At 57.1% G+C, this 15,785-nt stretch overlaps 2 protein-coding genes across 10 annotated transcripts in view; both read right to left on the bottom strand.

Annotated features, from left to right (window-relative positions):
* Positions 1-3,371: 3,371 nt before the first annotated feature.
* USE1 (unconventional SNARE in the ER 1) lies at positions 3,372-6,592 on the bottom strand. 2 transcript variants are annotated; one of them, XM_080672688.1, is made up of 8 exons: positions 6,453-6,592; positions 6,119-6,168; positions 5,878-5,956; positions 5,625-5,777; positions 4,864-4,876; positions 4,412-4,439; positions 3,987-4,161; positions 3,372-3,760 (listed from the first exon to the last, which is right to left on the bottom strand). In XM_080672688.1, the coding sequence occupies exons 1-8, from the start codon at positions 6,552-6,554 to the stop codon at positions 3,578-3,580; spliced, it is 783 nt and encodes a 260-aa protein (XP_080528814.1). In that variant the 5' UTR covers positions 6,555-6,592; the 3' UTR covers positions 3,372-3,577. The 2 variants fall into 2 exon arrangements, with proteins under 2 accessions (XP_080528814.1, XP_080528815.1); XM_080672689.1 differs by lacking the exons at positions 4,412-4,439; positions 4,864-4,876 and having other exon boundaries at positions 3,987-4,202.
* A 1,304-nt stretch (positions 6,593-7,896) lies between these two features.
* MYO9B (myosin IXB) overlaps positions 7,897-15,785 on the bottom strand; it is an 86,939-nt gene continuing 79,050 nt past the window's right edge. For 2 of the 8 annotated variants that reach the window (XM_080676971.1, XM_080676973.1), the window contains exons 30-41: positions 15,658-15,699; positions 15,383-15,494; positions 14,350-14,423; positions 13,726-13,918; positions 13,473-13,601; positions 13,129-13,234; positions 12,827-12,958; positions 11,398-11,521; positions 10,877-10,924; positions 10,377-10,526; positions 9,374-9,497; positions 7,901-9,254 (exon numbers count right to left, since the gene is read on the bottom strand). In XM_080676971.1, the coding sequence (XP_080533097.1) occupies positions 8,839-9,254; positions 9,374-9,497; positions 10,377-10,526; positions 10,877-10,924; positions 11,398-11,521; positions 12,827-12,958; positions 13,129-13,234; positions 13,473-13,601; positions 13,726-13,918; positions 14,350-14,423; positions 15,383-15,494; positions 15,658-15,699 (1,650 nt within the window). In that variant the 3' untranslated portion in view covers positions 7,901-8,838. Of the gene's footprint in view, positions 9,255-9,361; positions 9,502-10,376; positions 10,527-10,876; positions 10,925-11,397; positions 11,522-12,826; positions 12,959-13,128; positions 13,235-13,472; positions 13,602-13,725; positions 13,919-14,349; positions 14,424-15,382; positions 15,495-15,657; positions 15,700-15,785 lie in introns of all 8 variants that reach the window. The other 6 variants (XM_080676977.1, XM_080676978.1, XM_080676972.1 and 3 more) reach the window with 5 other exon arrangements.

The raw sequence follows: 15,785 nt of genomic DNA, 5'->3' as shown, positions 1-15,785 counted from the left end.
TAATTGGAATGTTAGTCTTTTATCAATGACAAAGGTAGAGAGAAAGGCAAAGTTTGAAGGTGTCTTCCTGACTTTCCAATTCATTAGGAATTCAGTAAGATTTTAAGTATGAATTGGTTTGACCTGTGGTATTAATAAAATGTTTCCACTTAACAGAAGAATGTATTTACAGTTAAAATCCTTACATAATCAATCTAGGTGAGTAATTCAAGAGAGATCTATTTTACATCTATAATTTTAGCCTTGGCCGGTGTGGCTCAGCTGAATGACCGTAGTCCCGTGAACTGTGGTGTCTCCGGTATGAATCTCGGTCGTGACGCATGCTTGAGCTGCGGTATCGGTCCCTGGTCGGGGTGCGTGCACGATACCGCCTATCATTTCTCTCTCGTGCTTCTCTCTCTCTCTCTCTTCTCTTCTCCTCTTCTCTCTCTCTGTATTTCTGAGATATATTTACGGCATAGGCATTTACACAGCCATCCAACCTTTTTCCTTTTGTTGAGTCAAAGGCGGAAAATCCCATTACCTTCATCATTTCTATTTCTTCTTCTGTTTTGCCCTCTAAATCTTCCTCTTCTTTGCTCTTTGTTTCTTTCTTTTCCTCATCTCTTCTTTCTTTCGGTCGAGAAGGAGATGTGGATCTATGTCGTCTTGGGGATCTGGAGCGTCTTCTGTGTGGGGATCCAGAGCGGCTCCTTCTCAGCTCTCTCTCCCTGGACCGAGACTTTTCCCCACTCCTTTGTTCTCTCTCCAGTGAAGTGGACTGGGACTGCTTATGTTCTAGTTCCCTCTGCGGAGAGCGGGAGCGGGTGCGGGAGCGGCTGCCGCTGCGACTGCGGCTGCGACTGCGGCTGCGGCTGGGGCTGGGGCTACAGCTGCGATCCATTTGGAAGGTTTCTCTACCTCACACCGCCTCGGAAACGACCGTGCAACAACTTCCGTGAGGGCCGGAAGTGCGCTTTCGAGGAAATAATTTAATATTGCCCTTTCTCTATAATAGAAGTGTCAGAGATGAAAGAAAAGTAGTAAAATGTATATGAAAAACTTCCTCCTGTCAGAGTCTGGGGCATACCACGGGACCCAGAGTCAAGTCCCCGCCCACCCACATGTGCCTCAAAATTGCGTGAGACCCAGACCCAGCCCCCCGCCCCCGCAATTGGGCTAGATCCAGACCCGGCCAGTCCCACCCTTGTCAAGCCCCGCTGGGCAGGGGGCATGCTTTGAGGTCCCCTGTCAAGCCCCGCCAGGTGGGGGGCATGGTCTGAGGTCCCGCATCAAGCCCTGCCAGGCGGGGCGGGGGTGCAGCCTCAGGTCCCCCGGCCCAGCACCGGGAGGGGGGCGCAGCCTCAGGTCCCCCATCAAGCCCCACCAGCAGGGGGGCGCAGCCTCAGGTCCCCCGTCAAGCCCCGCTGGATGGGGGGGCGCGGCCTGAGTTCCCCTGACCCAGCACTGGGGGTGCACCTTGAGGTCCCCTGTCAAGCTCCGCTGAGTGGGGGGCACAGCCTGAGGTCCCTTGTCAAGCCCAGCCAGGCAGGGGGCATGCAGCCTCAGGTCCCCTGGCCTGGTGCTGGGGTGGGGGGCGCAGCCTCAGGTCCCCTGTCAATCCCCACTGGGTGGGGAGTGCGGTCTGAGGTCCCCCGGCCTGGTGCTGGGGTGGGGGGGCGGGGCCTGAAGTCCCCTGTCAAGCCCCACCTGGTGGGGGGCACGGCCTGAGGTCCCCCGGCCTGGCAGGGGGAGCAGCCTGAGGTCCCCTAGCCCAGCACCTTGAGGTCCCCTGTCAAGCCCGATGGGGGTGGGGGAGGGTGTAGCCTCAGGTCCCTGCTGATTGCTTGTTAAGGCTCCTTATGGGAACTTGGCCTCAGCTGTGGGTGCAGCCATCTTTGTGACGGAGTGATGGTCAATTAGCATATTCCCTCTTTATTAGACAGGACCGTGGTCGGCAAACTGCAGCTCGCGAGCCACATGCGGCTCTTTGGCCCCTTGAGTGTGGCTCTTCCACAAAATACCACGGCCTGGGCGAGTCTATTTTGAAGAAGTAGCGTTAGAAGAAGTTTAAGTTTAAAAAATTTGGCTCGCAAAAGAAATTTCGATTGTTGTACTGTTGCTATTTGGCTCTGTTGACTAATGAGTTTGCCTACCACTGAGATAGGATATTAGAGGCCCAGTGCATGAATTCGTGCATGGGTGGGGTCCGGCCAGCCTGGCCAGGGGGAGGGGACATGGGTGGTTGGCCGGCCTGCCTGCTGGTCGAACTCCTGGTCGAGGGGACAATTTGCATATTAGCCTTTTATTATATAGGATATACACTGAGTGGCCAGATTATTATGCGTTCAGAGATCATAATAATCTGACCACCCAGGGTATATTTCAGAGGAATGGAGAGGGAGAGATAGAAACATCATTGATGAGAGAGAATCATCACACCCCCCCTACTGGGGATTGAACCTGCAACCCAGGCATGTGCCCTTGACTGAAATCGAACCTGGGATCCTGCAGTCCTCAGGCTGACGCTCTATCCACTGAGCCAAACCAGCTATGGCTCCTTTTTATGATCTATTTTAAAAAGCTGCCACTAGAGCTTCTATAAAGCTCCATCTGGTGGTTTTGCATCTGTGTCAGTGGAGGTCCACGTGGGCACCTCCATGTGTGTCCCACAGTGCCTGATCATGTGCCAAGTGTCTGAACCAGACACTTTCCATGCAGCTGTCACCTGTCCACCCTTCCTTACTGAGCTGCCCTGGTCACCATCCTTACAGGCTTTGCCCTCAAAGTCTGAAATGGGGGTTAGCAGAGGCCAGGACCCACTGTTATCCTGGACTCCCACTCATGACCCCTTCCAGGGTCCCAACTCCAGTGCCCTCCAGTTCTCATCTGAAATGATCAGACTATAGCCCGGGCAGGGCAGGGTCTCCACAAACCCTCCCGTTTGCCGAATGACTGTGTGAAGCACCTGCAGTGTCCTGAGAGCTTAGGCTGCGCTGAGCCCTGTCCCTAAATTATCACCTTCAATTGCAAGGAAGGCCTAGCACTGATGCCCCCTCCTCTAGGCATGGCCCATTCCTTCCCCACCTTCCAGGCCTCACCCTGACTCCACAGGGCTGAGGGCATTGTTAGTTGGCTCTGATTCTACCAGACCTGGGGTAGGAGTGTGGGTGTGGGGATGGGAGGGGGGCTCCCACCTTGCCCAGGGAAAATAGGGGGGTTGCTGAGTCACTACCCCTGTCCCCAACCTAATCTTCTCCCCCCTCTGCTCATGTAGTCTTTGTGGCTCTCGGGGGCCTCCAAGGGTCTACCCATCTTGTCCACCCCAAAGGGTACCTCTGGAGAGGGGTGGAGGGCAGACAGAATTCAGAAAGGGTTGGCCAGTCCGGGTCTTTTTGTTTTTAAATATATTTTAATTGATTTCAGAGAGGAAGGGAGAGGGAGAGAGATATAAACATCAATGATGAGAGAGAATCATCACACCCCCCATAATGGGGATTGAGCCTGCAACCTGAGCATGGAATCAAACCTGGGACCCTTCAGTCTGCAGGCCGATGCTCTATCCACTGAGCCTAACCAGCTTGGGCCAGGCGGGTCTTTATTTGAGTTTGGGCATGATTCGGATGAAGAGGATCATGCTGATGAAAATGAAGCAGACAATGATAAGCATTGCCCAAAGCAGCCAGTTGACGGATTTCTGTGTGTGCTGTTCCAGCCGTTCTGATTCTGTCTTCAGCTTCTCCAGGTTCTGGTCAGCCATCTTGAGTGAGTGCGACAGGGTCTACGGGTGAGTATAAAAAGGACTGGGGTCAGTGTGGACTCTCCCTACTGCCCTGGGGCAAGTCAGCACCTCTTGGCCCTGGCTGGTGCTGTTTCCTCAGCTGGGAATCTTGTCTGCTATCAAATTTGTATTTATCCAGCCAAGTCACAGCCACAATGCCCCTCTACTGGGAAACCTTCTCTGATGTCCCAGGGCAGAAGCCACACAGTTCCCATAGTCCTCACACCTGGTTGTCCTTCTTGATGACACTCTGGGCAGCCAGTGTGTTGGTCTTAAGGCTCCGGGCCAGGCCTAGCATTTCTTCTGCCAGCTTCTCCTGGAGGTTCTGGTGCTGCTGCAGGACGAGGTCTAGCTCGGCTGCTGACTGCTTCTCATCCCTGGGCCTGGGACCTGCCACCCCACTGACCTCACACACGGGTGGGTAGGTAGACATGAGATGGGAGTGGGATGGGAGGTGGGGGAAGAGACAAACATGTTCCCAGGGAACCCAGAGGCATGGCTGCAGCCACTGCCCCACTTTGGCTTCTGGGTAAAGCATTCCCAGAAGTGGCGTATGATGGGTGATTTAGACGCTTGTGGTGGCTCCTCAGTGGTCCAAGATTTGTCCAGCCCTCCTCCCCCAAGTGCTGCCCAAGGGCTGAGGACACTCACGTTCTCTTCCTCACATCCAGCTTGGGCTCTGGAAGAGGAACAGGCCATGCAGAAAGGAGGAGAGGATTGGTTTTCTGCATTCTGGTTTCTTGACCATTACCTGGGATGGGTCTGCTACACATAGACCCTTTCCCAACTTGTCTGCTGCCCAGCAGGCTCCTGATCACTCCTCAAACCTCTAGCTCAAATGCCCTTTTGTCTGGGATGTTTTCCTCACCCCCATCTGGGCTTCCCCTGGCCCCAGGTCCCTCCCCTTGTTTCCTCTGGGGACCACTTCCTCTGTCCCAGCTGTCCCCTCCAGACATGACTTGGTAATGCTCCCAGGGACACTCCCTGGGCTGTGGAGGACCCTGTGGGAGCCAGATGAGGCACAAGGGATGGGGAGCAGCAAGGTCACGTGTTATGTCCCAGGAGGTTGGGACTTGAGTCCTGTTCTGCTCAGGTCAACTCACCTCCAGCAGAGTCCTGTGGGAAAAAGGGACAGGCAGGAGGTCATCTACCTTGTCATGCCCCCAAACCCGTCCTTTTCTGCTCTCAGAACCTCTGTATCCTTAGGGCTCCGGACAAATCCCACAACCTCTGACCCTCAGTTTCCTTAACTATTATTATTATTTTTTAAATATATTTTATTGATTTTTCAAAGAATGGAAGAGAGAGGGATAGAGAGCTAGAAACATCGATGGGAGAGAAACATCGATCAGCTGCCTCCTGCACACCCCCTACTGGGGATGTGCCCGCAACCAAAGTACATGCCCTTGACCGGAATCGAACCTGGGACCCTTTAGTCTGCAGGCCGACGCTCTATCCACTGAGCCAAACCGGTCAGGGCATCCTTAACTATTAATAAACAATAACAACAGCTCATATTTTGAATGGTTTAGCTGATCTATGGAAAGTTCTCTGTCATCCTATTTTACAGATGAAAAAATCTTGTCTATCTGTGGCAGGGGGCAAGCCAGGAGCCAAATCTTGCACTGGGCCAACTCTGTGGCTTAACCAGACATGTGCGCCTTTTGCCACGTACCAAACAAATACCTCTTTCTCTAGCAAAACCCTGACCAGAATGCCCCTCTGTTGGGAAGCCTTGTTTTATGGCCTAGGGCTTAGCCCCTAGGGTCCCTGTAACTGATAGTATTTCTTGTTCTGGCAACCCTCAGGCACTGAACTCCCTCCCTGACAGAAGGGTTCCCCAGGACCAGGAAGGGTGCCCTACCATGCCTAGCAGCTCACTCCGCATCTCGCTGGTGTAGCGTGCTCGTGACTGCAGATGGACCGTCTTGGTGGCGGGCACCCGCTCCCTGGCAGTGGTTGGCACTCGGCCGGGGGCCAGGAACTGGTTGGCTAGTGCCTTCTCTGAGGAGGAAGTCTACAGAAGAGGGAGGAGGTGTCACAACGGGAACAGGTCCTGGGGACTCAGGAGAGCCAGCCGAGGCTGAGAAGGCTGAGGAAGAGGTTCCTGTGCTCACCAGCTTCTCCGCCTGCAGCATCCCCTTCAGAAAGTCAACCTTGCGGGAATATTCATTGATCACTTCACAGACCGGTTTGCTGGATGGCGAGATGTAGAAAAAGAAAAACTGTCCGCTGTCCCCATTTCAGAGAAAGGTCCCAGCAAGGACTGGAGCCAAGCGGACACCCTACAGAACCTGCCTCCCGCCCCCCGTGGCTTCTACCCTCCGATATGAAGCCCTTCTGGCCGTCTGCACTCACCTCGTCTGGGCTTTCAGGGCCTGCAGCATGTCCTCGAGGGCTCCCACGTACTGGGGAGGAAAAGTGGGTGTCAGCCGGCACCCCCATTCCTCCCCATCTTGCTCGAAGGGGGCAGAGCCAAGGAGGGGTTAGGGGCTGGAAAACGGAAGGGGCCAGTGTCAAGGAGGCGGGGCCAGCTGAACCCCAGGGACGAGGGTGGACGAAGCGGGTGGACGTGGCGGCGCCCACCGAAGGGGCGTGGCCAGGGCGGCTGATGGGGGGCGGGGTCCGGCTGCCAGCCCCGGGCACCTCCCTAAGAGAGTCAAACTCTAAGTGGCAATGCAGGGTCCCTCACCTTCTCTAGACGCCATTCGTCCGGGTCCCGCTTCTCTGCTGCCATCGCTTCGCAGCGGCACAGCAGCCGCACCAGGTTCAATTCCAGCCTGGACGCTGCCATCACCGACCAGCGGTACCCGCTCCTTCCGCCGGCGCCACCCCGCCCCTTCCGCCCGCGCCCTCTTGAGGGCGGAAGCACCTTCACTTGACCTCCTTCCGGGTGGGCGTGCCCCTCTCTTTCGCAGTCCCACTTTTAGGGCGGGAGTAAAGTCGTTTCCTGGAGAGGCCACGGGGTCCGTATTTACTCAGGGCCGAACCGCCAGCTTTCTTCGTGGCCATCTTAACCCTTAATGAAAGGTTGAGGACCAGGTAGGTCCTTCGGTATCAGGCGCACGTGCAACCAGTCTCTGCTCATTCACACCCCCCTTCAAAATTCCTCCACCACACTCACTCCTGGCTGGGTTCTTCCCACACCCAAGCAGCCTTCCCCGAGGGGAGGAGGGAAGAGGTTAAGGCCTTGGACTTCGGAATCCATGGGTTGGGTTCCCATCCGAACTTACATGGTTATGAGCTTCTCGTTCTGAACCCTGACTCTGACTCAACCCTCCAGCCCTTTCTTGGGAAGTGGCAGTGGGACAGTGTCGCTTCAAGGGGGACACAGGTTAGCCCTTGGAGCGAGATGGGGCTGGGTCACCCCTAAGGCTCAGACCCCCATGGAAAGAACCTAGTCCTAGGCCCCCAGGGCCCCCAGGGAGCCAAGGCTCACCCTGAGCAGACAGAGTGAATGAAGATGGAGGCTTCACAGGGACAACCCTGGAGTGCAAACGTTTTATCTTCCCAGTCCCCAGGTCACCTGTGTTCCAATCACACCAGTAGGCCTGGTGTCCTCAAAGGATACAAGGGATGAAACCAAACCCAGGATGGATAAAGGGACACTCTCCAGCAGCCGTTGGCAACCGGTGGTCCGCAGACCTCTGGCGACAGCTGCTCTAGAGGCAGTAGGTTTTCAATCCCAGCATGCCTCATCCCAGTGTGTGACTGGACAAGTCCCCTAACTCTCCAGCACGTGTGGCCTTCACTGACTCCACCTGTCAGCCAGTTCCCACACTGCCCCTGTTTGCAGCCTGAGAGCTTGTGTGTGGGGAAGTTGTTCCTGGTTCTGTGAGGCCCACCACCTGCCTCCCTCAGGGTGGAGGGCCCTGGCTGGGGTGGGCGGGAAGAGGGTGAAAGAGGCAGCTCCCAGGGCAGCAGGCTCTTCTCACTGAATGTAGCTCCAGGAACTCCCTGCTCCCTCTGGTTTCTGGATCAATATGCACAAGCCTCCCGCAGGCCCAACCCTACCAGGGATGGATATGTGTGAAATTCCAACAGCAGTGTTTGCTGGAGGAGCAAGGCAGGCCCTTCCAGAGGAGACCACAACCCTGCTGCCCCATGTTCCTCCAACCCAGAGCAGGTATCACATCAACACCTCAGTCACCTTTTCTTTATTTCACATGGTTTGTAGGACACCTCTAGTCCCAGACCCAGGGCCATCTGTCCAGGTGTCCAGGGAGTGAGAGGAGCCTGAGAGACAGGAGCCCCGCTCTGGAGTCCCCAGGCTGTTCCCAGGGATGTGCAAACTCAGGCCTTGCCCTCCTCGCCCCTTGAGCAGTCCTGAGTTCCTGTTCTGCCACATGGGGCAGGCAGTGCCAAGGGTGGCCTCCTCCACTCAGGGAACAGTGGACAGAGTGATGACCACATTTGAGTCACCCTGGATATGAGGTCTGTGGTACCCCAGGTGGAGGCTGCCCCCCACCTCATGTCCTCACTCCAGCCAACAGCCTGGATCACCATGGAAGGCTCCATTGCTTCTTTGAATGCACGGGGGCCGATGGCTGCTGGCGAGGCCTGAGGATGAGACCCAGACAGACTGGGGACAGTCAGGTGCCCCAATTGTCCAAACTCCTGGTCCAAGCCGTCCTCATTGTGGGCCTGAGCCTTCGAGGTGAGGCAGCCTTGTGGGTTTTGCTTTGAAGTCCGTGTCCAGGTTATAAAGGCGAGGCAGGGCGTTAATATAAAAGTCTGTACATACACATATAAAAAACAGTTTGGTCTTCTGTTAAGGCTGTTACAGTTTAAAGTTATGTAAACCAGGCAACAAAGTAACAGTTAACTGTAAAACCATACAAAACGGGTGGGAGAGGCCAGGCTGCCTGCTAGGATTTGGGGCTCTCGGCGGCACATCTGTGTGAAATTGGGGCTCAGCCCTGGCCGGCCGGCTTGTCCCTGCTGGACTCTGCAGTTGGAGCCAGTGCCCACCTCACATTGCTCTTGGAGCTTTTCATTCCAGATCCTTCTCGGAGAGCCGAATGCTGGAGCTCCGGCACTCGGCTGTCCTCAGATGTTCTGACTGGTACTGCGGGCCCTCAGCCATTGGCCTGGCCTGAGGTGGGGGGCAGGCAGTAGGTCGGGGGGTCTGAGTACCTCCGTTTGGCCCCAGGTGGCTGGTCATCCTTGTCCAGGGGCTCCTGAGTGCCCTGCACAGGCAGGTGTGCACCCGGTGTGATATACACAGAGTGTACCTGGTCCGGGCGTCGGGCAGGTGTCTCTCGGCGCCTCACTAGCGTGGCAGCCTCCTGGGCACCTGGTGCCTGACCAGGGAGGTAGGAGGGCAGGCCAGGGGGGAGCTTGATGTTGGCCGTGGGCATGATGGGGGTCCGCCGGGGGGTCTTCACTCTGACCGTCATGAAGGACGACGGCCTTCGTCTTGGAGGGGCGGCCACCTCGGGGAGGGGGCTCGGGGCAGGTGCACTGGGGCAGGGGAGAGCAGGTGCGGGGAGTCCTTTTGAGAGACAGATGGCAGGGTTACTGCAGCTTCAGGGCTGGCAGACAGACCCTTGCCCGGGGGCCTGCCAGGGGTGGACATGGGAGGAAAAAAGCAGACGCTACCTTAATACTGACCTTCCGAGGTCCCCCGCCCGGCCCGCTCTTCCAATAGACTCTCGGTGCTGGCCGAAGTCTCTGAGTCCAGGTTCTCCTCGTCAGAGCCCCGAGGGTCCAGCTCTGGCAGCCGGTAGGTGATATCCTCCCTGGGAATGAGAGGGGAGGTCCCAGGTCCCAGGCTGTTCCCATGGTGAAAGACCATCCCATGGAAAGTGCCAGGACAGTATGGGACAGAGCAGGACATCCTGGTCCTGGATGGGATTCCCTGCCTCCAGAACGCCCTGCCCCCAGAGCATACCCGGCCCCAAATGCCCCAGCCCTGCTAAGCTCACAGGAAGAAGGTGTCGGGCTGTTGAGGGAAGCCAGGCCTCTGGCCCAGGACTGAGCGAGGAGCTCCTGCCTTAGGACTTTGCACGTGTTGTTCCCTCTGCCTGCAGCGCCCTATTCTTTAAGACTAGGGTGGCCAGGTGCCCGGGGTCACATCTGGTCTCCTGGCACAATTTCACACTCATATCTCAACTGGACACAAATTAATCAGTCACCCTAGCTAAGGCCACCTTCAAGACAAAGTCTGAACATCACCTCTGTTGCCCTTTCTCTCCAGCGGGCACCATGGTTCCCTGTGGAGGAGGAGGAATTTAAACAGAGCTCCAGGCTGTGTTTTAGGAGCGCGGTGCTCCATGAGGTGGGCACTGGGCGGCAGGACTGAGCCTGGCCCATTGGCTCCATAGTGCAGTGGTCGGCAAACTACGGCCCGCGAGCCACATGCGGCTCTTTGGCCCCTTGAGTGTGGCTCTTCCACAAAATACCATGTGCGGGCGCGCACGTACAGTGCGATTGAAACTTCGTGGCCCATGCGCAAAAGTCGGTTTTCGGCTCTCAAAAGAAATTTCAATCGTACTGTTGATATTTGGCTCTGTTTACTAATGAGTTTGCCGACCACTGCCATAGTGCATAGTGGAGGGATTGGTGGATGGGGCTGGATGGTGCAGACGAGGGCGGGAAGGGGACAGAGGGACACTTGCTTCTCCTCCTTGATGGACTGGATCCGCTCGATGAGGATCTCCTTCTCCCGGTCCTCGTCCTCGTCGTGGCCGGCTGCCTCCTCCTCGGGCAGCACCCCCAGCTCCTCTGGGCCGCTGCTGCTTCCCCGGGCCGTGGGGCTCTTATTCTGCAACAGAGAAGCAGCGGGTTTGGCGGGCCCTCCAGACGGGTGGGGTCAGTGCTTGTGGGTGGAGAGAGGGTGGCATGCACAGCCCCAGGGGTGGTTAGTTCTGCTGTGGCTGGCTGGCTGGGCTTACTGAGGCTTCTCCAGGAACCACTCTTAACCAAGTGGCCCTGGCACAGCTGCTTAGTTGTCCTCAGCACAGGTGGCCAACAGGCAACAGGCCTCCCCCAGCATGCACTTCCAGAGGTTAGGATATGTTGGGCCTACACTACGGGGACCCTGGGGGCATAGGGGAACCCCAGCATGCACTGCACTGAAGACATGCAGGGTGGGCCCACCAATCGTGTACATACCAGGACCCCCTCATAGGGAGACGAAAACCCCAATTTGAGAGGCCATGGCTGGGGGGAGAGATGAACAGAGGGTGACCACATGGGACCACAACGAAGACGCCGGTTGTGTTATGGTCACTGAGCCACATCTGACCATGGGACAAGGACAGGGTCCTCCCATGGAAGCCCAGGACCTGGCCTCTAAATCCCTCCCACCTGCCACACTGGGGCCACTTCTGTGGGATCAGTCCCCTGTCGGCGGGGCCCAAGTCAGCAAGGACCAGCGCTGGAGGATGAAACACCACCCAGTGGGTGACAGTCTCCCACTGCCCTGTGAGGGCAGGGCAAAGACACAGGGCAGGGCAGTGGTCATTGGTTTGAGGTAGGAATTGGCCCCGGACCAAGCTGCCTGTGGCCAGGAGTGTTGGTGGTAAGGGAAGTGAGACCCTGTCCTGACCCAAGCCCTGCTCACAGGGCCATTCCCACCCAAGACATGTTCCATCCACACCCCCGCAGAGGACCCCACCACACAAAGTGCTCACAGTGTTCTGTCGCAGGAGCGAGAGCCTGCGGAAGGCAATGCTCTCGGCGGCCTCCAGCTGGCTGATCTCCTCCATCTTCACCTTGTACTTCCTCATCTGTTCCTTGATCAGCATCTCTACGCACCTGTGGCGAAGGCCCATGGAGAGGGTGACTCAGAGACGGTGCCAGGGATGGCTGGCTTGGGGACCTGGTATCCAGGGAGGTGCTGGCTGGAGATGGCACCATGGCCAAGGCAGAGACCCATGTAGAGACCAGGCAGGGCCAGGGTTATGGCTGTAGCTGCCATCTTGACCCCAGCTGACTGGCTGGGTGACCTTGGACGACTCACTCCACCTCTCTGAGCCTGAGTTCCCATCTCAACAAGCCTTGTCTGAAGGAAGAAGTATGCACAGAAGGTTGGAGTGAACTGACTCTTCAGTCACGCTGCAGGGTGGGGATTATCTCATTTCACAAAGAAGTATGAAGTGCAGGGAGCTTGGGCAACTTGTCCTAAGGACTACAGGCAGCTGGCCCCTGGGCTCCAGAACATGCACTGTAACCGGCAGTTCATCTGCTCAGTAGTCAGGGCCAGCCTGGAGCGGTCAGTACCGGAGGGACTCAACCTGGAGTATTCAGCTCGGAGGGCACTCAGCCTGGATGGGTGACCAGTCACACTCATTTTCCCATCACCAGAAGCACATAAGGGAGAAAGGAGCAAAGACTGTGCTGGAAGAGGCTGGAAGCAAATCTGTCAGGCCAGGGCAGGCCCCTCTATTCTCACTGCCTATCTGTCACCTTTCATTAATTGTGACAAGTGTGGCCTTGGGCTGTACTGTCAGGTCTTCTTGGTGTGTTTGCCTCATGAAACCACCTACAGTGTCAGGTTCTTGTTTTCTCAAGTCACCTAAACTATGTCCTGTTAGTGACTGATGTCTGACGATCTTCTGAGGAACTTTAAAAGGAAAGTTTTTTTTTTTTAAAAAATATATATTTTTATTTATATCAGAGAAGAAGGGAGAGGAAGAGAGAGCTAGAAACATCAATGATGAGAATTATTGATTGGCTGCCTCCTGCACGCCCCCTACTGGGGATCAAGCCCACAACCCAGGCATGTGCCCTTGATCAGAATTGAACCTGGGACCCTTCAGTCCTCAGGCCGACGCTCTATCCACTGAGCCAAACCAGCTAGGGTCTTTTGAGGAATTTCTGGAGAATTTTGCAGAAGGCTCAGGGGAAAGGAGAAACCTGGAGACCAATGCTTCTGTTTGCTACCAGTTCTCTCTGCTGCCAGAGGTGAGTACATTGACTGCATGTCTGTCCCTCACCCTGTGATGGGGGTGAGGTCTTCCTCTCCTTCATAGTCTTCAGCCTCAAAAGAACTTGGAGGGTTCCCTGGCAGGGCCATCCAGAGTGTGTGTGTAGGGGGGGTGGGGCTGGCCTAGCACTCACGTGGTGATCTTAAGGACGTCCTTCATGCTGGTCAACGGGTCTGAGTTGTCAGGGCAGCGCAGGAGGCAGGGTGCGAAGATGATGGCCAGTGCACTGGGCGACATGCGGTTCACGTCCTCGAGCAGGGCCACCCTGTGCAGCGAGCGGCAGTTAGGGAGGGGGTGGCTAGGGGATCCCCCAGACCCCTCAACATGGGCCCACGTCCTGGTGCAGGACCAGCAGAGAACACTCGCCCGGGAGTGGGCAGTGGGGGCTCCTGCAGGGACCCCCCCATCCCACAGGGAGTGGCCGCGGGCACTTGCTTGACCAGGTGGAAGATGAGCCGCTCCAAGGAGTTGTGATTGGCTTCCGGCAGGTGCTCCAGGACGGCATAGATGGCGGCCAGTTGCTCCTGCTTCTCTGGCAGCTCTAGGAAGGCCAAGGTATCATCTCCCCAAGGGCCCCACCTCAACACACCGTGGGGACAGGAGAGCCTCCGCCGTGTGGGGAAAGAATGCAGGGCCACAGATGGGTCCCGGTCCCACCCCAGGCCTTGATTTCTCAGCTGTGACTGGGTGGTCCTGACTCACTGGCTGGCCACAGGATGCTCAGGGCTATGACCCCGACATCAACCACCTGCCTGCCCTTGCCACCATCACGGACTCACCCACAGCTCGGAGGAAGTCGCCATACTGGGCGAAGGTCATGAGGGGTTCGGGCAGCTCCCTCAGCCACTGCTTGAGCACCCCAGTGATGGCGTGGATGGGGAAGTTATCCAGCTTGACTGTCGAGGGGTCTGAGGGAAGGGTGAGCAGGGCCGGTGAGCACAGTGCAGGCAGGAGCCCTGCATGGTGCCTTCCTGCTGCCCACCTGCTCTGAATGCCTGCCTGTACGCAGGTCCCACCTGCCGTGGCACCCACCTGTTTGCAGCGCTTGCCGGAGCTCCCGCGTGCGGTTGGCGGCACCTGACTTGCGGTAGAGGCCCTCGGTGTATAGGCCGTGCATCTCCACATGTTCCAGAAGCTTCTCCAGTACGATGGGCACCGAAGCCTTGTCACTGGTTAAGCTGTCCACGCACACGCCAAAGTGGCCCGGCTCGGTACCCGGTTCGCTCTGCAATCCCGGGGGTGGGGGCAAAGCCTGGGTTAGCTGTCCCTCCCTGGCTGCCCTCAGGCCTCCTCTGTGGGCGCCATCCCTTTCTCCCTCATTCCCCATTGCAGGTTGCTGAGTGCGCTGGGCTGCAGAGGTCAGATCAAGGGCCACGGGGCAGGGACTCCCTATGAGGAGCACCCAGGGTCCTCTGAGAGCAGTCAGTCCCAGCTCCTGCTTCCGCCCAGTGCTCAGGACCCCGCCTTCCTCGTGGGCACAGTGAGGGGGGATTCCCTCCACCACCCAGGGAAGGGAAGAGCAGGGCCAGGTCTGAGATGCTACACAAGCCTGGCCCCTGCCTTAGGGGCTCAGGCAGAACCGGATGTGTTTGGTTGGGGGCACCTGGCCCTGAACCTACTGTTCTTTTGCAGAGCTCCCGGCTGCGATGGGCTCACCTTCCTCCCACATGGATAGGAGCAGTAGGTCTGAATCTTGTGCATGCACTTCTTGTGGCAGGTCATCTTGCACACTAGGAGGTCATGGTGGGGCAGGGCGGGGGGAGGGTGGTCACAGGCAAGCATTAGGGACCCCAGGTTCCCGTGGCTGCCTGTCCCAATGGCTAGGGGGACAGGGACCCGCCAACTGGATTCTAAACTTGCACCACACAAATCTCTGCTCTGATTCCCAGGCCAGGGGGCTGTGTTGGCAGGTGTTTGTAGCTGCTGGTCCTCAGAGCCAGCCTGGCCAGGGAGACAGGAGCCAGGGCTTAGGGGCCTACGCCTCAGTCCTGCCAGGGGGTAGCCCTGAGGATCTGGCCTGTGATAGTGGTATGAGTGATGTTGCTTTGGTTTCTCCCAACCACACCCAACACCAGACTAGCGGAATGTCATTCATGGAAAGAAGAAATCAGCTACAATAAAAAGTAGGTGGCACCTGGGTGCATCCTCATCTCAGCACAGTGACAACTGCTGAGGTATTTATGGCAGATAGGGGAGGGAGAACTGCTCACACATGGCCCAGAGGGAGAGGAGGAGACCTTATGTGGAAAGAAAGCCAGGCCTGGCTGGTTCTAGGAAAACGCAAATGCTTGGTTGCCTCCTGTCCACCTGACCAAGGGTCTGCTGGTAGGGACTGACTGGCTTCCCCTGGAACATGTGGGGAGGGGCTAGCAGCTTGGGACACAGGGTGACCTGCTCTGGCGGGGGGTTGAGTGGGTGAGATGTGGCTGGGGCAGTGTTCTGGAAAGATCCATCCTGTGGCTTGGGGGGAAGGCCCTGGTGCTCAGCAAGGGGTTGGGAACATGGTGGCAGGGTTAGGGGCACTGTGAGGGGTAAGAGGGTACCGAGGGGGTCAGGAGGTACAGGGGTAGTCTGGAGATTTGGTGGAGGGTCAGGGGTTACCATGGGTTACAATGGGTAATCAGGGGTTTGGTGGAGAGGTCAGGGGTACAGTGGTGGTGGTGGGGGGCTGGAGTTCTGGGACACTCACCGCTGCAGATCAGGGCCTTGTCCATGAGCCAGATGTAGGAGAGGCAGTGCTCGCATGACTGCGGGATGCTCACCTGGTAGCTGGCGAACACGTGCCCATTGTGCTGCTGGACCTGGGGACCGAGGAGGGTGCTGAGCAGCATCTCAGGGCCAGGGGCTACTCATTCACAGCTAGTTTCTTTAGGACTGGGCAGGAAAACACATGCTCGAGCGCACGCGCGCGCGCACAAACACACACACACACACACACACTTGCGTGTGCACACTCATACTTACAGCACGTTCCTGCTTCCGCTTCTTCTTCTGAGCTTTGCTTTGCTGTGAGGGAGCAAAGGCAGGTCTGTGTGGGCCCCTGGGGTAACCCTTTCCCCAGCTGGCCCCCCACACCATGCTGGGACCCTGCC

The sequence above is a fragment of the Plecotus auritus genome (assembly GCF_963455305.1).
Source record: "Plecotus auritus genome assembly, chromosome: 6".
Classification (NCBI taxonomy): Eukaryota; Metazoa; Chordata; class Mammalia; order Chiroptera; family Vespertilionidae; genus Plecotus; species Plecotus auritus.
Note: the sequence above shows the minus strand (reverse complement) of the source record. Positions and strands in the feature narration are given on the sequence as shown.